Source organism: Saccoglossus kowalevskii, chromosome 10 (genome assembly GCF_978046115.1).
Source record: "Saccoglossus kowalevskii chromosome 10, keSacKowa6.1, whole genome shotgun sequence".
Classification (NCBI taxonomy): domain Eukaryota; kingdom Metazoa; phylum Hemichordata; class Enteropneusta; family Harrimaniidae; genus Saccoglossus; species Saccoglossus kowalevskii.
In genome coordinates, this window is record NC_140650.1 from 1,004,661 (window position 1) to 1,029,862 (window position 25,202).

Genomic DNA, 25,202 nt, shown 5'->3' on the forward strand with positions numbered 1-25,202 from the left:
TCACTCAAATCTGTACTCTTCTATTTAACAAAAACTTCAATATAAAAATAAATTGTTTTCTCCGCATATTTCCAGTTCCGGTTATTTGGAGGTCACACTGCATTGTTTCAAGGTGATTGAGATTGGTGGCACTAATCTTTGGTCTGTTGAGATACATTATCTGGTACGTGATATCAGTAAAGGCACTGCAAGTAGAGATAAATAACTCGGTGAGCAATTTACACAAATGCAGACAACTAAGGTAGCAACAGCACAGTTAAACATTGATATATGATTCCGATTTTTTTCAAAATGTCACTAAGCGTGCTACTGTAACACCCTACACATCACCTGAAAGCTTAATATAAGTGAAAACTAGTACGTTAGTGCATATGCCTGTTAATGTTTGTCTACACGATTACCAAATCTATCAAATCAATCTAAATGTTACGTTTTGCGAGATTTCATTTTCATACCTTTCTCAAGCCGTGTCAATTTTGGAAAATGTGGCTTTGCCCAGAAAACAACGACACAGCGCATGCGTACCTTTATTATGCTTTCGCTTGAAAGCCTCCACGTAACCTTTCTCTGAGAATCTAGTTTTCAATAAATCCACAAGACATTTTCCAAGGTGTTTTAGTCGCACACTCTGTTTTTTCTTTAAATCGCAAAACGTCCTATATGTGTTGTCGTCTGAGCCACATAGAAAAGAATCTTCGTTGTCAGCACACTGCAACATTTGTGTGCACTCCGCTTGCCCGGTAATCGTGGAAACACGACATATTTCGTCATCCTCACATTTAAAGTTGGAACACAAATCTATAAATAGAGAATATAAATATTAAACTTGTCTCATTGGCTAATTTGGGATTCAGATGAACTGATTTTGGAACGTTCCCTTTTCTTAATTTCCATTGTTTTGGAAAGATTTGTTTCGAACTCAAGTTTAGTGAACTAAGTTTATATTATTTTGGTTTACATATAGTAAATCTGAATTCAATGGACTGATTTGGTATCGCGATAATAAACTGAAATTCACTGGTCGTACGAACAACAACAAACAGCACAATCTGTGACAGTTGATACATCTAAATGTGTGCATTTAATATCGATATATTTTGAAGCCATACCACTAATATTCAGATACGTTCGAATTCATGAATATACTAGATCGTAGCTTAGTAAGTTGTAGATATTAGCTTACTCACTCAGGGATAACATTTAGATAAATGCATGTATGTGTGTGTCAAACAGGTTAACATTTACAAATTGATTTGAAATAATTCAATATTCATCTCCTCTGCATTCAAACAAACATACATGTGTGGGTATCCATGACATCACGTACGGATCATTAATCACCAGTAATGGTATAAAAGTAGTGGGAAACACTCACGTGTTCTTTGTGCTCCTTTGTCTATTTCACCAATTGTGACATCCGTATCTCTTTTTACACGAACCATGTTCTGAGTACCAGTCGTGAAAACATTTGTAACTACAGTGACAGCAGCAGACGGAACAGCCGGTAGGCATCTATTGCCACCAACGGTCGGACAACATTTCTCACTATGTGGGCACACGTGATCGTGTCTACATAAATGCCTTACATATACAGCTTGCAAGTGTTGAGTATTGTGTGGACATTCACCAGGCTTAGGGGGCGCTGTTGGAGAAAAATATAATACAACATTTTAGTGCAACATTTTGCTTGTTTTTATGTATATTTTTATTTTTTTTATAATTTTGGGTCAATAACCTCAATTTGACTAAAAAATTCATATAAATAATTATAAATAATTATAAATTAAAATTTGAGAATAGTGATAAAAGTTCACTTTAGTGCTCAAAGAATTTAGTTTATTTGTATGAAAAACAATAAAGAAACAGTTAGAATAGAATAGAATAGAATAGAATAGAATAGAATAGAATAGAATAGAATAGAATAGAATAGAATATTTGTGTCAATCTATATCCCTTGGCTTCAGCATGTTGATAATGCATCATTTTGTGTCTGCCTTTCTTGTATATAACGTTTACATTCTGTGATGTATTCTATTGTATCAATATAGAGTTATGGCAACTTTGTATATCTCCTTGTATCAATATGGAGTTATGGGAACTTTGTATATCTCCTTGTATCAATATGGAGTTATGGGAACTTTGTATATCTCCTTGTATCAATATAGAGTTATGGGAACTTTGTATATCTCCTTGTATCAATATAGAGTTATGGCAACTTTGTATATCTCCTTGTATCAATATAGAGTTATGGGAACTTTGAATATCTCCTTGTATCAATATGGAGTTATGGCAACTTTGTATATCTCCTTGTATCAATATGGAGTTATGGGAACTTTGTATATCTCCTTGTATCAATATAGAGTTATGGGAACTTTGTATATCTCCTTGTATCAATATAGAGTTATGGGAACTTTGTATATCTCCTTGTATCAATATAGAGTTATGTGAACTTTGTATATCTGCTTGTATCAATATAGAGTTGTGGGAACTTTGTATATCTCCTTGTATCAATATGGAGTTATGGGAACTTTGTATATCTCCTTGTATCAATATAGAGTTATGGGAACTTTGTATATCTCCTTGTATCAATATAGAGTTATGGGAACTTTGTATATCTGCTTGTATAAATATAGAGTTATGGGAACTTTGTATATCTCCTTGTATCAATATAGAGTTATGGGAACTTTGTATATCTCCTTGTATCAATATAGAGTTATGGGAACTTTGTATATCTCCTTGTATCAATATAGAGTTATGGGAACTTTGTATATCTCCTTGTATCAATATAGAGTTATGGGAACTTTGTATATCTGCTTGTATCAATATAGAGTTGTGAGAACTTTGTATATCTCCTTGTATCAATATGGAGTTATGGCAACTTTGTATATTTCCTTGTATCAATATAGAGTTATGGGAACTTTGTATATCTTCTTGTATCAATATAGAGTTATGGCAACTTTGTATATCTCCTTGTATCAATATGGAGTTATGGCAACTTTGTATATCTTCTTGTATCAATATAGAGTTATGGGAACTTTGTATATCTCCTTGTATCAATATGGAGTTATGGGAACTTTGTATATATACCTTGTATAAATTTGGAGTTATGGCAACTTAGTATATCTCCTTGTATCAATATAGAGTTATGGCAACTTTGTATATTGCCTTGTATCAATATAGAGTTATGGCAACTTTGTATATATATCTTGTATACATTTGGAGTTATGGGAACTTTGTATATCTCCTTGTATCAATATAGAGTTATGGGAACTTTGTATATCTCCTTGTATCAATATGGAGTTATGGGAACTTTGTATATATATCTTGTATAAATTTGGAGTTATGGGAACTTTGTATATCTCCTTGTATCAATATAGAGTTATGTGAACTTTGTATATCTGCTTGTATCAATATAGAGTTGTGGGAACTTTGTATATCTCCTTGTATCAATATGGAGTTGTGGGAACTTTGTATATCTCCTTGTATCAATATAGAGTTATGGCAACTTTGTATATCTCCTTGTATCAATATAGAGTTGTGGGAACTTTGTATATCTCCTTGTATCAATATAGAGTTATGGCAACTTTGTATATCTCCTTGTATCAATATAGTGTTATGGGAACTTTGTATATCTCCTTGTATCAATTTTGAGTTATGGGAACTTTGTATATCTCCTTGTATCAATATAGAGTTATGTGAACTTTGTATATCTGCTTGTATCAATATAGAGTTGTGGGAACTTTGTATATCTCCTTGTATCAATATGGAGTTATGGGAACTTTGTATATCTCCTTGTATCAATATAGAGTTATGGGAACTTTGTATATCTCCTTGTATCAATATAGAGTTATGGGAACTTTGTATATCTCCTTGTATCAATATAGAGTTGTGGGAACTTTGTATATCTCCTTGTATCAATATAGAGTTATGGCAACTTTGTATATCTCCTTGTATCAATATAGAGTTGTGGGAACTTTGTATATCTCCTTGTATCAATATAGAGTTATGGCAACTTTGTATATCTCCTTGTATCAATATAGTGTTATGGGAACTTTGTATATCTCCTTGTATCAATTTTGAGTTATGGGAACTTTGTATATCTCCTTGTATCAATATAGAGTTATGTGAACTTTGTATATCTGCTTGTATCAATATAGAGTTGTGGGAACTTTGTATATCTCCTTGTATCAATATGGAGTTATGGGAACTTTGTATATCTCCTTGTATCAATATAGAGTTATGGGAACTTTGTATATCTCCTTGTATCAATATAGAGTTATGGGAACTTTGTATATCTGCTTGTATAAATATAGAGTTATGGGAACTTTGTATATCTCCTTGTATCAATATAGAGTTATGGGAACTTTGTATATCTCCTTGTATCAATATAGAGTTATGGGAACTTTGTATATCTGCTTGTATCAATATAGAGTTATGGGAACTTTGTATATCTCCTTGTATCAATATAGAGTTATGGGAACTTTGTATATCTGCTTGTATCAATATAGAGTTGTGAGAACTTTGTATATCTCCTTGTATCAATATGCAGTTATGGCAACTTTGTATATCTCCTTGTATCAATATAGAGTTATGGGAACTTTGTATATCTTCTTGTATCAATATAGAGTTATGGCAACTTTGTATATCTCCTTGTATCAATATGGAGTTATGGCAACTTTGTATATCTTCTTGTATCAATATAGAGTTATGGGAACTTTGTATATCTCCTTGTATCAATATGGAGTTATGGGAACTTTGTATATATATCTTGTATAAATTTGGAGTTATGGCAACTTAGTATATCTCCTTGTATCAATATAGAGTTATGGCAACTTTGTATATTGCCTTGTATCAATATATAGTTATGGGAACTTTGTATATCTCCTTGTATCAATATGGAGTTATGGGAACTTTGTATATCTCCTTGTATCGATATGAAGTTATGGCAACTTTGTATATCTCCCTGTATCGATATGAAGTTATGGGAACTTTGTATATCTCCTTGTATCGATATGAAGTTTTGGGAACTTTGTATATCTCCTTGTATCAATATAGAGTTGTGGGAACTTTGTATATCTCCTTGTATCAATATAGAGTTATGGGAACTTTGTATATCTCCTTGTATCAATATAGAGTTATGGGAACTTTGTATATCTCCTTGTATCAATATAGAGTTATGGGAACTTTGTATATCTCCTTGTATCGATATGAAGTTTTGGGAACTTTGTATATCTCCTTGTATCAATATGGAGTTATGGCAACTTTGTATATCTCCCTGTATCGATATGAAGTTATGGGAACTTTGTATATCTCCTTGTATCGATATGAAGTTTTGGGAACTTTGTATATCTCCTTGTATCAATATGGAGTTATGGGAACTTTGTATATCTCCTTGTATCGATATGAAGTTTTGGGAACTTTGTATATCTCCTTGTATCAATATGGAGTTATGGCAACTTTGTATATCTCCTTGTATCAATATAGTGTTATGGGAACTTTGTATATCTCCTTGTATCAATTTTGAGTTATGGGAACTTTGTATATCTCCTTGTATCAATATAGAGTTATGTGAACTTTGTATATCTGCTTGTATCAATATAGAGTTGTGGGAACTTTGTATATCTCCTTGTATCAATATGGAGTTATGGGAACTTTGTATATCTCCTTGTATCAATATAGAGTTATGGGAACTTTGTATATCTCCTTGTATCAATATAGAGTTATGGGAACTTTGTATATCTGCTTGTATAAATATAGAGTTATGGGAACTTTGTATATCTCCTTGTATCAATATAGAGTTATGGGAACTTTGTATATCTCCTTGTATCAATATAGAGTTATGGGAACTTTGTATATCTGCTTGTATCAATATAGAGTTATGGGAACTTTGTATATCTCCTTGTATCAATATAGAGTTATGGGAACTTTGTATATCTGCTTGTATCAATATAGAGTTGTGAGAACTTTGTATATCTCCTTGTATCAATATGGAGTTATGGCAACTTTGTATATCTCCTTGTATCAATATAGAGTTATGGGAACTTTGTATATCTTCTTGTATCAATATAGAGTTATGGCAACTTTGTATATCTCCTTGTATCAATATGGAGTTATGGCAACTTTGTATATCTTCTTGTATCAATATAGAGTTATGGGAACTTTGTATATCTCCTTGTATCAATATGGAGTTATGGGAACTTTGTATATATATCTTGTATAAATTTGGAGTTATGGCAACTTAGTATATCTCCTTGTATCAATATAGAGTTATGGCAACTTTGTATATTGCCTTGTATCAATATATAGTTATGGGAACTTTGTATATCTCCTTGTATCAATATGGAGTTATGGGAACTTTGTATATCTCCTTGTATCGATATGAAGTTATGGCAACTTTGTATATCTCCCTGTATCGATATGAAGTTATGGGAACTTTGTATATCTCCTTGTATCGATATGAAGTTTTGGGAACTTTGTATATCTCCTTGTATCAATATAGAGTTGTGGGAACTTTGTATATCTCCTTGTATCAATATAGAGTTATGGGAACTTTGTATATCTCCTTGTATCAATATAGAGTTATGGGAACTTTGTATATCTCCTTGTATCAATATAGAGTTATGGGAACTTTGTATATCTTCTTGTATCAATATAGAGTTATGGCAACTTTGTATATCTCCTTGTATCAATATGGAGTTATGGCAACTTTGTATATCTTCTTGTATCAATATAGAGTTATGGGAACTTTGTATATCTCCTTGTATCAATATGGAGTTATGGGAACTTTGTATATATATCTTGTATAAATTTGGAGTTATGGCAACTTAGTATATCTCCTTGTATCAATATAGAGTTATGGGAACTTTGTATATTGCCTTGTATCAATATATAGTTATGGGAACTTTGTATATCTCCTTGTATCAATATGGAGTTATGGGAACTTTGTATATCTCCTTGTATCGATATGAAGTTTTGGGAACTTTGTATATCTCCTTGTATCAATATGGAGTTATGGCAACTTTGTATATCTCCTTGTATCAATATAGTGTTATGGGAACTTTGTATATCTCCTTGTATCAATTTTGAGTTATGGGAACTTTGTATATCTCCTTGTATCAATATAGAGTTATGTGAACTTTGTATATCTGCTTGTATCAATATAGAGTTGTGGGAACTTTGTATATCTCCTTGTATCAATATGGAGTTATGGGAACTTTGTATATCTCCTTGTATCAATATAGAGTTATGGGAACTTTGTATATCTCCTTGTATCAATATAGAGTTATGGGAACTTTGTATATCTGCTTGTATAAATATAGAGTTATGGGAACTTTGTATATCTCCTTGTATCAATATAGAGTTATGGGAACTTTGTATATCTCCTTGTATCAATATAGAGTTATGGGAACTTTGTATATCTGCTTGTATCAATATAGAGTTATGGGAACTTTGTATATCTCCTTGTATCAATATAGAGTTATGGGAACTTTGTATATCTGCTTGTATCAATATAGAGTTGTGAGAACTTTGTATATCTCCTTGTATCAATATGGAGTTATGGCAACTTTGTATATCTCCTTGTATCAATATAGAGTTATGGGAACTTTGTATATCTTCTTGTATCAATATAGAGTTATGGCAACTTTGTATATCTCCTTGTATCAATATGGAGTTATGGCAACTTTGTATATCTTCTTGTATCAATATAGAGTTATGGGAACTTTGTATATCTCCTTGTATCAATATGGAGTTATGGGAACTTTGTATATATATCTTGTATAAATTTGGAGTTATGGCAACTTAGTATATCTCCTTGTATCAATATAGAGTTATGGCAACTTTGTATATTGCCTTGTATCAATATATAGTTATGGGAACTTTGTATATCTCCTTGTATCAATATGGAGTTATGGGAACTTTGTATATCTCCTTGTATCGATATGAAGTTATGGCAACTTTGTATATCTCCCTGTATCGATATGAAGTTATGGGAACTTTGTATATCTCCTTGTATCGATATGAAGTTTTGGGAACTTTGTATATCTCCTTGTATCAATATAGAGTTGTGGGAACTTTGTATATCTCCTTGTATCAATATAGAGTTATGGGAACTTTGTATATCTCCTTGTATCAATATAGAGTTATGGGAACTTTGTATATCTCCTTGTATCAATATAGAGTTATGGGAACTTTGTATATCTTCTTGTATCAATATAGAGTTATGGCAACTTTGTATATCTCCTTGTATCAATATGGAGTTATGGCAACTTTGTATATCTTCTTGTATCAATATAGAGTTATGGGAACTTTGTATATCTCCTTGTATCAATATGGAGTTATGGGAACTTTGTATATATATCTTGTATAAATTTGGAGTTATGGCAACTTAGTATATCTCCTTGTATCAATATAGAGTTATGGCAACTTTGTATATTGCCTTGTATCAATATATAGTTATGGGAACTTTGTATATCTCCTTGTATCAATATGGAGTTATGGGAACTTTGTATATCTCCTTGTATCGATATGAAGTTATGGCAACTTTGTATATCTCCCTGTATCGATATGAAGTTATGGGAACTTTGTATATCTCCTTGTATCGATATGAAGTTTTGGGAACTTTGTATATCTCCTTGTATCAATATATAGTTGTGGGAACTTTGTATATCTCCTTGTATCAATATAGAGTTATGGGAACTTTGTATATCTCCTTGTATCAATATAGAGTTATGGGAACTTTGTATATCTCCTTGTATCAATATAGAGTTATGGGAACTTTGTATATCTCCTTTTATCGATATGAAGTTTTGGGAACTTTGTATATCTCCTTGTATCAATATGGAGTTATGGCAACTTTGTATATCTCCCTGTATCGATATGAAGTTATGGGAACTTTGTATATCTCCTTGTATCGATATGAAGTTTTGGGAACTTTGTATATCTCCTTGTATCAATATGGAGTTATGGCAACTTTGTATATCTCCTTGTATCGATATGAAGTTTTGGGAACTTTGTATATCTCCTTGTATCAATATGGAGTTATGGCAACTTTGTATATCTCCTTGTATCAATATAGTGTTATGGGAACTTTGTATATCTCCTTGTATCAATTTTGAGTTATGGGAACTTTGTATATCTCCTTGTATCAATATAGAGTTATGTGAACTTTGTATATCTGCTTGTATCAATATAGAGTTGTGGGAACTTTGTATATCTCCTTGTATCAATATGGAGTTATGGGAACTTTGTATATCTCCTTGTATCAATATAGAGTTATGGGAACTTTGTATATCTCCTTGTATCAATATAGAGTTATGGGAACTTTGTATATCTGCTTGTATAAATATAGAGTTATGGGAACTTTGTATATCTCCTTGTATCAATATAGAGTTATGGGAACTTTGTATATCTCCTTGTATCAATATAGAGTTATGGGAACTTTGTATATCTGCTTGTATCAATATAGAGTTATGGGAACTTTGTATATCTCCTTGTATCAATATAGAGTTATGGGAACTTTGTATATCTGCTTGTATCAATATAGAGTTGTGAGAACTTTGTATATCTCCTTGTATCAATATGGAGTTATGGCAACTTTGTATATCTCCTTGTATCAATATAGAGTTATGGGAACTTTGTATATCTTCTTGTATCAATATAGAGTTATGGCAACTTTGTATATCTCCTTGTATCAATATGGAGTTATGGCAACTTTGTATATCTTCTTGTATCAATATAGAGTTATGGGAACTTTGTATATCTCCTTGTATCAATATGGAGTTATGGGAACTTTGTATATATATCTTGTATAAATTTGGAGTTATGGCAACTTAGTATATCTCCTTGTATCAATATAGAGTTATGGCAACTTTGTATATTGCCTTGTATCAATATATAGTTATGGGAACTTTGTATATCTCCTTGTATCAATATGGAGTTATGGCAACTTTGTATATCTCCCTGTATCGATATGAAGTTATGGGAACTTTGTATATCTCCTTGTATCGATATGAAGTTTTGGGAACTTTGTATATCTCCTTGTATCGATATGAAGTTATGGCAACTTTGTATATCTCCCTGTATCGATATGAAGTTATGGGAACTTTGTATATCTCCTTGTATCGATATGAAGTTTTGGGAACTTTGTATATCTCCTTGTATCAATATAGAGTTGTGGGAACTTTGTATATCTCCTTGTATCAATATAGAGTTATGGGAACTTTGTATATCTCCTTGTATCAATATAGAGTTATGGGAACTTTGTATATCTCCTTGTATCAATATAGAGTTATGGGAACTTTGTATATCTCCTTGTATCGATATGAAGTTTTGGGAACTTTGTATATCTCCTTGTATCAATATGGAGTTATGGCAACTTTGTATATCTCCCTGTATCGATATGAAGTTATGGGAACTTTGTATATCTCCTTGTATCGATATGAAGTTTTGGGAACTTTGTATATCTCCTTGTATCAATATGGAGTTATGGCAACTTTGTATATCTCCTTGTATCGATATGAAGTTTTGGGAACTTTGTATATCTCCTTGTATCAATATGGAGTTATGGCAACTTTGTATATCTCCTTGTATCGATATGAAGTTATGGGAACTTTGTATATCTCCTTGTATCGATATGAAGTTTTGGGAACTTTGTATATCTCCTTGTATCAATATGGAGTTATGGCAACTTTGTATATCTCCTTGTATCGATATGAAGTTATGGGAACTTTGTATATCTCCCTGTATCGATATGAAGTTATGGGAACTTTGTATATCTCCTTGTATCGATATGAAGTTTTGGGAACTTTGTATATCTCCTTGTATCAATATGGAGTTATGGCAACTTTGTATATCTCCCTGTATCGATATGAAATTATGGGAACTTTGTATATCTCCTTGTATCGATATGAAGTTTTGGGAACTTTGTATATCTCCTTGTATCAATATGGAGTTATGGCAACTTTGTATATCTCCCTGTATCGATATGAAGTTATGGGAACTTTGTATATCTCCTTGTATCGATATGAAGTTTTGGGAACTTTGTATATTTCCTTGTATCAATATGGAGTTATGGCAACTTTGTATATCTCCCTGTATCGATATGAAGTTTTGGGAACTTTGTATATCTCCTTTCCACTTATTTTGGTAGTGTTTTGTAGTTTTTATCATGTCATGTCTGGTAATTTTTGAATTACTGTGATACTCCCTCTTAAGCCAAAATAAACAGTGATCATTTTGTGGATGTTGTTTCCCATCTCATTTAATACATGATAGGCTATATGATTATCTTAAAAGAAAAATAAATTTAAAAAAATTGAAATGAAGCATATATTGTAGTGGTTAATACCATGTGTTCATTTGTACTGCGATATTAGTTGTATTGTTATTGGCAGTAGTCAAGTATCTATTTAGACATATGTACATAAACATATGTTTGACAAAGGTGTCGTTATGGTGATTATTTTCAACTGTTTTCGCGATTGTAAACCACACGTAATGATGTGGAGAGTTGAAATGGTATCAACACCATTTATACGGTGCATGCATACAACATGTATATTGCATCAGCTGTCCTATATATGAATCACGTGAACATCTAGGCTAATCAAGTTCATACGAGAAGTCGGTCAGCTACCAATTTCACCATCCGTTGAAACAATGACACACTGCCACATGGTTTATCTGGTGTTGGGTTACTGAATAAGTAATGTGTATTGATAGCTACAATGTATATTTTCACTAATATAACTATGCTACATACTAATTTAAAGTATAACAAATAGTCGTATAATATTTTAACGTTATACTAATTCAGACTTTGAGTGTAATTTCATGCATTGGCTTGATTTATTTGGCTTCAGAAAAGAGTAACCTCCTATTCTGCTGTGTGAAGCGTAACCAGTGTTTCATGGCGTGGCTAATACAACTAATATTCTTCTAACCACATCATGAATAATGTGACAATTTCATCCATGACCCAAGTCCTATGTTATGGGATCATTATATGTGCAATCAATGAGAATACTTAGAGATGACATACCAGAATGCTTAGAGGTGACATACTAGAATGCTTAAAAGTTACATAATAGGATGCTTAGAGATGACATACTAGAATGCTTAGAGGTGACATACTAGAATGCTTAGAGATGACATACTAAAATGCTTAGAAGTGACGTACTAGGATGCTTAGAAGTGACATACTAGAATGCTTAGAAGTGACATACTAGATTGCCTAGAGGTGACATACTATAATGCTTAGAGGTGACATACTAGAATGCCTAGAGGTGACATACTAGAATGCTTAGAAGTGACATACTAGAATGCCTAGAGGTGACATACTAGAATGCTTAGAAGTGTCATACTATAATGCTTAGAGGTAACATACTAGAATGCTTAGAGGTGACATACTAGAATGCTTAGAAGTGACATACTAGAATGCTTAGAGGTGACATGCTAGAATGCTTAGAGGTGACATACTAGAATGCTTAAAGGTGACATACTAGAATGCTCAGAGGTGACATACTAGAATGCTCAGAGGTGACGTACTAGAATGCTTAGAGGTGACATACTAGTATGCTTGGAGGTGACATGCTAGAATGCTGAGAGGTGACATGCTAGAATGCTGGGAAGTGGCATACTAGAATGCTTAGAGGTGACATACTAAAATGCTTAAAGGTGACATACTAGAATGCTTAAAGGCGACATACCAGAATGCTTAGAAGTGACATACTAGAATGCTTTGAGGTGACATACTAGAATGCTGAGAGGTGACATGCTAGAATGCTGAGAGGTGACATGCTAGAATGCTGAGAGGTAGCATACTAGAATGCTTAGAGGTGGCATACTAGAATGCTTAGAGGTGACATACTAGAATGCTTAGAGGTGACATACCAGAAAGCTTAGAAGTGACATACTAGAATGCTTAGAGGTGACATACTAGAATGCTTAGAAGTGACATACTAGAATGCTTAGAGGTGACATACTAGAATGCTTAGAGGTGACATACTAGAATGCTTAAAGGTGACATACTAGAATGCTCAGAGGTGACATACTAGAATGCTCAGAAGTGACGTACTAGAATGCTTAGAGGTGACATACTAGAATGCTCAGAGGTGACATACTAGAATGCTTAAAGGTGACATACTAGAATGCTTAGAGGTGACATACTAGAATGCTGAGAGGTGACATACTAGAATGCTTAGAGGTGACATGCTAGAATGCTGAGAGGTGGCATACTAGAATGCTTAGAGGTGACATAATAGAATGAACGGAGGTGCCATACTAGAATGCTTAGAGGTGACATACCAGAATGCTTAGAGGTGGCGTACTAGAATGCTCACAGGTGACATACTAGAATGTTCAGACATGACATACTAGAATGCATAGAGGTGACATACTAGAATGCTTAGAGGTGAAATACGAGAATACTCAGTGGTGACATACTAGATTCCTTAGAGGTGACATACTAGAATGCTTAGAGGTGACATAATAGAATACTTAACGGAGACATACTAGAATGCTTAGAGGTGACATACTAGAATGCTTAGAGGTGACATAATAGAATGCTTAACGGTGACATACTAGAATGCTTAGAGGTGACATGCTAGAATGCATAATGTGTTACTTTATTATTGAATAGCACTAAAGATATTCAGTGGCAATCATACAGATCATTAAGGTCATGCATATCATGTAGAGTTCATAGTTCGGCGGTGTCTTGAGGGTCAAGCTCCCTGCATCGATTAGATAGCGTATGGGACGATTAATACGTTACGTTGTAATGACTAGGCTCCGAGTAGAGGTCGAGTTGTTTGTGTACATGTATTGTATATGCTATCTAATATTAATTTATTGTGCCACTTAAAAACGCGGCGAGTCAACAGTATCGTACGAACAACTAATAGTTTTTCATTGACAGTGTACGCCAGATTAGTTCAATTAGCTATAAATGGTCACCGTACTAGCAATTCAAACGAAGCTCTATCGAATTTTTGATATCGCCTGATTTTACTTCATCTCACAAAAAGACATTAGTATATCATTTTCACGGCGGTCAGACTACTTGTCGGGTTTCGTGGATAGAACCGCATGATCCCGGGACACAAGCGGAAATAGGGATGAGACTATTTCAGTATTTCTCTCCATATAGCGGACAACACAATTAGGTCTGCGATTTTAATTACAGGTATGTAAATTTAATTCCAAATTCATGAACCAAACATTTCGCTTAATTCCGCCAATCGTACTTTGGGATTTTTTTGTATGATAACTTATGTCACAGCGAGGGTATTTAAATATGAAAGATGAAAAATGACAAAATAAAATAATATTTTAAACATGGTGACTTACATAGCGTTGGCGTAGGTCTTATAGCACACACTTTTCCGCATGATGTGGTGCATTTACAATATTCAAGCTCTCCACATTGATCATCAGACGTACAGACGTATGTCTCCTTGATATTGCATAGTTGATCGATATAACTAAGTTGTAAAAGCACCAATCGCCTTCGTGGAATAGGACAGTCATCTAAAACAGCTACAATACAGAATAAAACATTATGAATAACGTACACCTTGATGGAATAGGGTAGTCATTCAAATAAGCTACAATACAGAATAGAACATTATGAACAACGTACACCTTTATGGAATAGGGTAGTCATTCAAATGAGCTACAATTTAGAATAGAACATTATGAACAACTTACACCTTGATGGAATAGGGTAGTCATTCAAATGAGCTACAATACAGAATAGGACATTATAAACAACGTACATCTTGATGGAATAGGGTTGTCATTCAAATGCGCTACATTACAGAATAAAACATTATGAACAACGTACACCTTGATGGAATAGGGTAGTCATTCAAATAAGCTACAATACAGAATAGAACATTATGAACAACGTACACCTTGATGGAATAGGATAGTCATTCAAATAAGCTACAATACAGAATAGAACATTATGAACAACGTACACCTTGATGGAAGAGGGTAGTCATTCAAATAAGCTACAATACAGAATAGAACATTATAAACAACGTACATCTTAATGGAATAGGCTAGTCATTCAAATCAGCTACAATACTACAGAAGAGCTACAGACTAGAACATTATAAACAACGTACACCTTGATGGAATAGGGTAGTCATTCAAATGAGCTATAATACAGAATAGAACATAATGAACAACGTACACCTTGATGGAATAGGGTAGTCATTCAATAAGCTACAATACAGAATAGAACATTATGCACAACGTACACCTTGATGGAATAGGGTAGTCATTCAAAGAAGCTACAATACAGAATAGGACATTATAAACAACGTACATCTTAATGGAACAGGGTAGTCATTCAAATCAGCTACAATACAGAATAGGACATTATGAACAACGTACACCTTGGTGAAATAAGGTAGTCATTCAAATGATCTACAGTACAGAATAGAACTGTATAAACAACGTACACCTTGATGGAATAGGGTAGTCATTCAAATGAGTTACAATACAGAATAGAACATTATGAATAACGTACACCAGATGGAATAAGGTAGTCATTCAAATGAACTACAGTACAGAATAGGACATTATGAACAACGTACACCTTGATGGAATAGAGTAGTCATTCAAATGAGCTACAATACAGAATAGAACATTATGAACAACGTACACCTTGATGAAATAGGGTAGTTATTCGAATGAGCTACAATACAGAAAAGGACATTATGAACAACGTACACCTTGATGGAATATGCTAGTCATTCGAATGAGCTACAATACAGAATAGAACATTATGAACAACATACACCTTGATGGAATAGGATAGTCATTCAAATGAGCTACAGTACAGATAGAACATAATGAACAACATTCACCTTGATGGAATAGGGTCGTCATTCAAATGAGCTACAGTACAGATAGAACATTATGAACAACGTACACCTTGATGGAATAGGATATTCATTCAAATGAGCTACAGTACAGCGTAGGACATTCTAAACAACGTACACCTTGATGGAATAGGGTAGTCATTCAAATGAGCTACAATACAGAATAGAACATTATGAACAACGTACATCTTGGTGGAATAGGCTTGTCATTCAAATGAGCTATAATACAGAATAGAACATTATGAACAACGTACACCTTGATGGAATAGGGTAGTCATTCAATAAGCTACAATACAGAATAGAATATTATGAACAACGTACACCTTGATGGAATAGGGTAGACATTCAAATGAGCTACAATACAGAATAGAACATTATGAACAACGTACACCTTGCTGCAATAGGGTAGTATTTCAAATAAGCTACAATACAGAATAGAACATTATGACAACGTACATCTTGGTGGAATAGGATAGTCATTCAAATAAGCTACAATACAGAATAGAACATTATGAACAACGTACACATTATTGGAATAGGGTAGTCATTCAAATAAGCTACAATACAGAATAGGACATTATGAACAACGTACACCTTGATGGAATAGGGTAGTCATTCAAATGAGCTACAATACAGAATAGAACAGTATGAAAAACGTACACCTTGATGGAATAGGGTAGTCGTTCAAATAAGCTACAATACAGAATAGAACACTATGAACAACGTACACCATGATGGAATAGGGTAGTCATTCAAATAAGCTACAATACAGAATAGAACATTATGAACAACGTACACCTTGATGGAATAGGGTAGTCATTCAAATGAGCTACAATACAGAATATAACATTATGAACAACGTACACCTTGATGGAATATGATAGTCATTCAAATGAGCTACAATACAGAATAGAACATTTTGAACAACGTACACCAGATGGAATAAGGTAGTCATTCAAAAGAACTACAGTACAGAATAGGACATTATGAACAATGTACACCTTGATGGAATAGGGTAGTCATTCAAATAAGCTACAATACAGAATAGGACATTATGAACAACGTGCATCACAGAATAGAACATTATGAACAACGTACACCATACTGGAATAGGGTAGTCATTCAAATAAGCTACAAAACATAATAGAACATTATGAGCATAGTACACCTTGGTGGAATAGGGTAGTCAGTCAAATAAGCTACAATACAGAATAGAACATTATGAACAACGAACACCTTGATGGAATACGGTAGTCATTCAAATAAGCTACAATACAGAATAAGAAATTATGAACAACTTACACCTTGATGGAATAGGGTAGTCATTCAAATAAGCTACAATACAGAATAGAACATTATGAACAACGTACACCTTGATGGAATAGGGTAGTCATTCAAATAAGTTACAATGCAGAATAGGACATTTTGAACAACGTACACCTTGATGGAATAGGGTAGTCATTCAAATGAGCTACAATACAGAATAGAACATTATGAACAACGTACACCTTGATGGAATTGGGTAGTCATTCAAATAAGCTACAATACAGAATAAGAAATTATGAACAACTTACACCTTGATGGAATAGGGTAGTCATTCAAATAAGCTACAATACAGAATAGAACATTATGAACAACGTACACCTTGATGGAATTGGGTAGTCATTCAAATAAGCTACAATACAGAATAGAACATTATGAACAATGTACACCTTGATAGAATAGGGTAGTCATTCAAATAAGCTACAATACAGAATAAGAAATTATGAACAACTTACACCTTGATGGAATAGGGTAGTCATTCAAATAAGCTACAATACAGAATAGAACATTATGAACAACGTACACCTTGATGGAATTGGGTAGTCATTCAAATAAGCTACAATACAGAATAGAACATTATGAACAACGTACACCTTGATGGAATAGGGTAGTCATTCAATAAGCTGCAATACAGAATAGAACATTATGAACAACGTACACCTTGATGGAATAGGGTAGTCATTCAAATAAGCTACAATACAGAATAGAACATTATAAACAACGTACATCTTAATGGAATAGGCTAGTCATTCAAATCAGCTACAAAACTACAGAAGAGCTACAGACTAGAACATTATAAACAACGTACACCTTGATGGAATAGGGTAGTCATTCAAATGAGCTATAATACAGAATAGAACATTATGAACAACGTACACCTTGATGGAATAGGGTAGTCATTCAATAAGCTACAATATAGAATAGAACATGATGAACAACGTACACGTTGATGGAATAGGGTAGTCATTCAAAGAAGCTACAATACAGAATAGGACATTATAAACAACGTACATCTTAATGGAACAGGCTAGTCATTCAAATCAGCTACAATACAGAATAGGACATTATGAACAACGTACACCTTGGTGAAACAAGGTAGTCATTCAAATGATCTACAGTACAGAATAGAACTGCATACACAACGTACACCTTGATGGAATAGGGTAGTCATTCAAATGAGTTACAATACAGAATAGAACATTATGAATAACGTACACCAGATGGAATAAGGTAGTCATTCAAATGAACTACAGTACAGAATAGGACATTATGAACAACGTACACCTTGATGGAATAGAGTAGTCATTCAAATGAGCTACAATACAGAATAGAACATTATGAACAACGTACACCTTGATGAAATAGGGTAGTTATTCGAATGAGCTACAATACAGAAAAGGACATTATGAACAACGTACACCTTGATGGAATATGCTACTCATTCGAATGAGCTACAATACAGAATAGAACATTATGAACAACATACACCTTGATGGAATAGGATAGTCATTCAAATGAGCTACAGTACAGATAGAACATTATGAACAACATTCACCTTGATGGAATAGGGTCGTCATTCAAATGAGCTACAGTACAGATAGAACATTATGAACAATGTACACCTTGATGGAATAGGGTAGTCATTCAAATGAGCTACAATACAGAATAGAACATTATGAACAACGTACACCTTGATGGAATAGGATAGTCATTCAAATGAGCTACAGTACAGCGTAGGACATTCTAAACAACGTACACCTTGATGGAATAGGGTAGTCATTCAAATGAGCTACAATACAGAATAGAACATTATGAACAACGTACATCTTGGTGGAATAGGCTTGTCATTCAAATGAGCTACAATACAGAATAGAACATTATGAAAAACGTACACCTTGAGGGAATAGGGTAGTCATTCAAATGAGCTACATTACAGAATAGGACATTATAAACAACGTACACCTTGATGGAATAGGGTAGTCATTCAAATGAGCTACAATACAGAATAGGACATTATGTACACCGTACACCTTGATGGAATAGGGTAGTAATTCAAATGAGCTACAATACAGAATAGGACATTATAAACAACGTACACCTTGATGGAATAGGGTAGTCATTCAAATGAGCTACAATACAGAATAGGACATTATAAACAACGTAAACCTTGATGGAATACGGTAGTCATTCAAATGAGCTACAATACAGAATAGGACATTATGAACAACGTACACCTTGAAGGAATAGGGTAGTCATTCAAATGAGCTACAGTACAGAATAGAACATTATAAACAACGTACACCTTGATGGAATAGGGTAGTCATTCAAATGAGCTACAATACAAAATAGAACATAGCGAACAACGTACATCTTGGTGGAATAGGCTTGTCATTCAAATGAGCTACAATACAGAATAGAACATTATGAACAACGTACACATTATTGGAATAGGGTAGTCATTCAAAGAAGCTACAATACAGAATAGGACATTATGAACAACGTACACCTTGATGGAAAAGGGTAGTCATTCAAATGAGCTACAATACAGAATAGAACATTATGAACAACGTACACCTTGATGGAATAGGGTAGTCGTTCAAATAAGCTACAATACAGAATAAAACATTATGAACAACGTACACCATGATGGAATAGGGTAGTCATTCAAATAAGCTACAATACAGAATAGAACATTATGAACAACGTACACCTTATTGGAATAGGGTAGTCATTCAAATAAGCTAAAATACAGAATATAACATTATGAACAACGTACACCTTGATGGAATAGGGTAGTATTTCAAATAAGCTACAATACAGAATAGAACATTATGACAACGTACATCTTGGTGGAATAGGGTAGTCATTCAAATAAGCTACAATACAGAATAGAACATTATGAACAACGTACACATTATTGGAATAGGGTAGTCATTCAAATAAGCTACAATACAGAATAGGACATTATGAACAACGTACACCTTGATGGAATAGGGTAGTCATTCAAATGAGCTACAATACAGAATAGAACAGTATGAACAACGTACACCTTGATGGAATAGGATGGTCATTCAAAAGAGCTACAATACAGAATAGGGCATTATGAACAACGTACACCTTATTGGAATAGGGTAGTCAATCAAATAAGCTACAATACAGAAAAGAACTTTATGAACAACGTACACCTTGGTGGAATAGGGTAGTCATTCAAATAAGCTACAATACAGAATAGAACATTATGAACAACGTACACCTTGATCGAATAGGGTAGTCATTTGAATGCGCGACAGTACAGAATAGAACATTATGAACAACGTACACCTTGATGGAATAGGGTAGTCATTCAAATGAGCTACAATACAGAATAGGACATTATAAACAACGTACACATTGATGGAATAGGGTAGTCATTCAAATGAGCTACAATACAGAATAGGACATTATAAACAACGTACACCTTGATGGAATACGGTAGTCATTCAAATGAGCTACAATACAGAATAGGACATTATGAACAACGTACACCTTGAAGGAATAGGGTAGTCATTCAAATGAGCTACAGTACAGAATAGAACATTATAAACAACGTACACCTTGATGGAATAGGGTAGTCATTCAAATGAGCTACAATACAAAATAGAACATAGCGAACAACGTACATCTTGGTGGAATAGGCTTGTCATTCAAATGAGCTACAATACAGAATAGAACATTATGAACAACGTACACCTTGATGGAATACGGTAGTCATTCAAATGAGCTACAATACAGAATAGGACTTTATAAACAACGTACACTTTGATGGAATAGGGTAGTCATTCAAATGAGCTACAATACAGAATAGGACATTATAAACAACGTACACCTTGATGGAACAGCGTAGTCATTCAAATGAGCTACAATACAGAATAGGACATTATGAACAACGTACACCTTGATGGAATAGGGTAGTCATTCAAATGAGCTACAATACAGAATAGGACATTATGAGCAACGTACACCTTGATGGAATAGGGTAGTCATTCAAATGAGCTACAGTACAGAATAGAACATTATAAACAACGTACACCTTGGTGGATAGGGTAGTCATTCAAATAATCTACGATACAGAATAGAACATTATGAACAACGTACACCTTGATGGAATATGCTAGTCATTCAAATGAGCTACAATGCAGAATAGGACATTATAAACAACGTACACCTTGATGGAATAGGGTAGTCATTCAAATGAGCTACAATACAGAATAGAACATTATGAACAACGTACACCTTGATGGAATAGGGTAGTCATTCAATTAAGGTACAATACAGAATTGAACATTATGAATAACGTACACCTTGGTGGAATAGGGTAGTTATTCAAATAAGCTACAATACAGAATTGAACATTATGAACAACGTACACCATGATGGAATAGGGTAGTCATTCAAATAAGCTACAATACAGAATAGAACATTATGAACAACGTACACATTATTGAAATAGGGTAGTCATTCAAAGAAGCTACAATACAGAATAGGACATTATGAACAACGTACACCTTGATGGAATAGGGTAGTCATTCAAATAAGCTACAATACAGAATAGAACATTATGAACAACGTACACCTTGATCGAATAGGGTAGTCATTCGAATGCGCGACAGTACAGAACAGAACATGATGAACAACGTACACCTTGATGGAATAGGGTAGTCATTCAAAACAGCTATAATACAGAATAGAACATTACGAACAACGTACACCTTGATGGAATAGGGTAGTCATTCAAAACAGCTATAACACAGAATAGAACATTATGAACAACGTATACCTTGATGGAATAGGGCAGTCATTCAAATGAGCTACAATACAGAATAGAGCATTATGAACAACGTATACCTTGATGGAATAAGGTAGTCATTCAAATGAGCTACAATACACAATAGAACATTATGAACAACGTACACCTTGATGGAATAGGCTAGTCATTCAATTGAGCTACAATACAGAATAGAACATTATGAACAACGTACACCTTGATGGAATAGGGTAGTCATTCAAAACAGCTACAATACAGAATAGAACATTATGAACAACGTATACCTTGATGGAATAGGGTAGTCATTCACATGAGCTACAATACAGAATAGAACATTATGAACAACGTACACCTTGCTGGAATAGGGTAGTTATTCAATTAAGGTACAATACAGAATTGAACATTATGAACAACGTACACATTATTGGAATAGGGTAGTCATTCAAATAAGCTACAATACAGAATAGAACATTATGAACAACGTACACCTTGATGGAATAGGGTAGTCATTCAAATGAGCTACAATACAGAATAGAACATTATGAACAACGTACACCTTGATGGAATAGGGTAGTCGTTCAAATAAGCTACAATACAGAATAAAACATTATGAACAACGTACACCATGATGTAATAGGGTAGTCATTCAAATAAGCTACAATACAGAATAGAACAATATGAACAACGTACACCTTATTGGAATAGGGTAGTCATTCAATTAAGGTACAATACAGAATTGAACATTATGAATAACGTACACCTTGGTGGAATAGGGTAGTTATTCAAATAAGCTACAATACAGAATTGAACATTATGAACAACGTACACCATGATGGAATAGGGTAGTCATTCAAATAAGCTACAATACAGAATAGAACATTATGAACAACGTACACATTATTGAAATAGGGTAGTCATTCAAAGAAGCTACAATACAGAATAGGACATTATGAACAACGTACACCTTGATGGAATAGGGTAGTCATTCAAATAAGCTACAATACAGAATAGAACATTATGAACAACGTACACCTTGATCGAATAGGGTAGTCATTCGAATGCGCGACAGTACAGAACAGAACATGATGAACAACGTACACCTTGATGGAATAGGGTAGTCATTCAAAACAGCTATAATACAGAATAGAACATTACGAACAACGTACACCTTGATGGAATAGGGTAGTCATTCAAAACAGCTATAACACAGAATAGAACATTATGAACAACGTATACCTTGATGGAATAGGGCAGTCATTCAAATGAGCTACAATACAGAATAGAGCATTATGAACAACGTATACCTTGATGGAATAAGGTAGTCATTCAAATGAGCTACAATACACAATAGAACATTATGAACAACGTACACCTTGATGGAATAGGCTAGTCATTCAATTGAGCTACAATACAGAATAGAACATTATGAACAACGTACACCTTGATGGAATAGGGTAGTCATTCAAAACAGCTACAATACAGAATAGAACATTATGAACAACGTATACCTTGATGGAATAGGGTAGTCATTCACATGAGCTACAATACAGAATAGAACATTATGAACAACGTACACCTTGCTGGAATAGGGTAGTTATTCAATTAAGGTACAATACAGAATTGAACATTATGAACAACGTACACATTATTGGAATAGGGTAGTCATTCAAATAAGCTACAATACAGAATAGAACATTATGAACAACGTACACCTTGATGGAATAGGGTAGTCATTCAAATGAGCTACAATACAGAATAGAACATTATGAACAACGTACACCTTGATGGAATAGGGTAGTCGTTCAAATAAGCTACATTACAGAATAAAACATTATGAACAACGTACACCATGATGTAATAGGGTAGTCATTCAAATAAGCTACAATACAGAATAGAACAATATGAACAACGTACACCTTATTGGAATAGGGTAGTCATTCAAATAAGCTAAAATACAGAATATAACATTATGAACAACGTACACCTTGATGGAATAGGTTAGTCATTCAAATGAGCTACAATACAGAATAGAACATTATGAACAACGTACACCTTGCTGGAATAGGGTAGTATTTCAAATAAGCTACAATACAGAATAGAACATTATGAACAACGTACACATTATTGGAATAGGGTAGTCATTCAAATAAGCTACAATACAGAATAGAACATTATGAACAACGTACACATTATTGGAATAGGGTAGTCATTCAAATAAGCTACAATACAGAATAGGACATTATGACAACGTATATCTTGGTGGAATAGGGTAGTCATTCAAATAAGCTACAATACAGAATAGAACATTATGAACAACGTACACATTATTGGAATAGGGTAGTCATTCAAATAAGCTACAATACAGAATAGGACATTATGAACAACGTACACCTTGATGGAATAGGGTAGTCATTCAAATGAGCTACAATACAGAATAGAACAGTATGAACAACGTACACCTTGATGGAATAGGATGGTCATTCAAAAGAGCTACAATACAGAATAGGACATTATAAACAACGTACACCTTATTGGAATAGGGTAGTCAATCAAATAAGCTACAATACAGAAAAGAACTTTATGAACAACATACACCTTGGTGGAATAGGGTAGTCATTCAAATAAGCTACAATACAGAATAGAACATTATGAACAACGTACACCTTGATCGAATAGGGTAGTCATTCGAATGCGCGACAGTACAGAATAGAACATTATGAACAACGTACACCTTGATGGAATAGGGTAGTCATTCAAAACAGCTATAATACAGAATAGAACATTACGAACAACGTATACCTTGATGGAATAGGGTAGTCATTCAAAACAGCTATAATACAGAATAGAACATTATGAACAACGTATACCTTGATGGAATAGGGCAGTCATTCAAATGAGCTACAATACAGAATGGAGCATTATGAACAACGTATACCTTGATGGAATAGGGTAGTCATTCAAATGAGCTACAATACACAATAGAACATTATGAACAACGTACACCTTGATGGAATAGGCTAGTCATTCAATTGAGCTACAATACAGAATAGAACATTATGAACAACGTACACCTTGATGGAATAGGGTAGTCATTCAAAACAGCTACAATACAGAATAGAACATTATGAACAACGTATACCTTGATGGAATAGGGTAGTCATTCAAATGAGCTACAATACAGA

General features: G+C 33.8%; 1 protein-coding gene across 1 annotated transcript in view; it reads right to left on the reverse strand.

Moving 5' to 3' along the window:
* Positions 1-460: 460 nt before the first annotated feature.
* The window catches only part of LOC144343271 (uncharacterized), a 63,622-nt gene continuing 38,880 nt past the window's right edge, over positions 461-25,202 (reverse strand). The window contains exons 3-5 of the mRNA XM_085504820.1: positions 14,350-14,538; positions 1,376-1,642; positions 461-798 (exon numbers count right to left, since the gene is read on the reverse strand). Of these exons, the coding sequence (XP_085360946.1) occupies positions 461-798; positions 1,376-1,642; positions 14,350-14,538 (794 nt within the window). The remainder of the gene's footprint in view (positions 799-1,375; positions 1,643-14,349; positions 14,539-25,202) is intronic.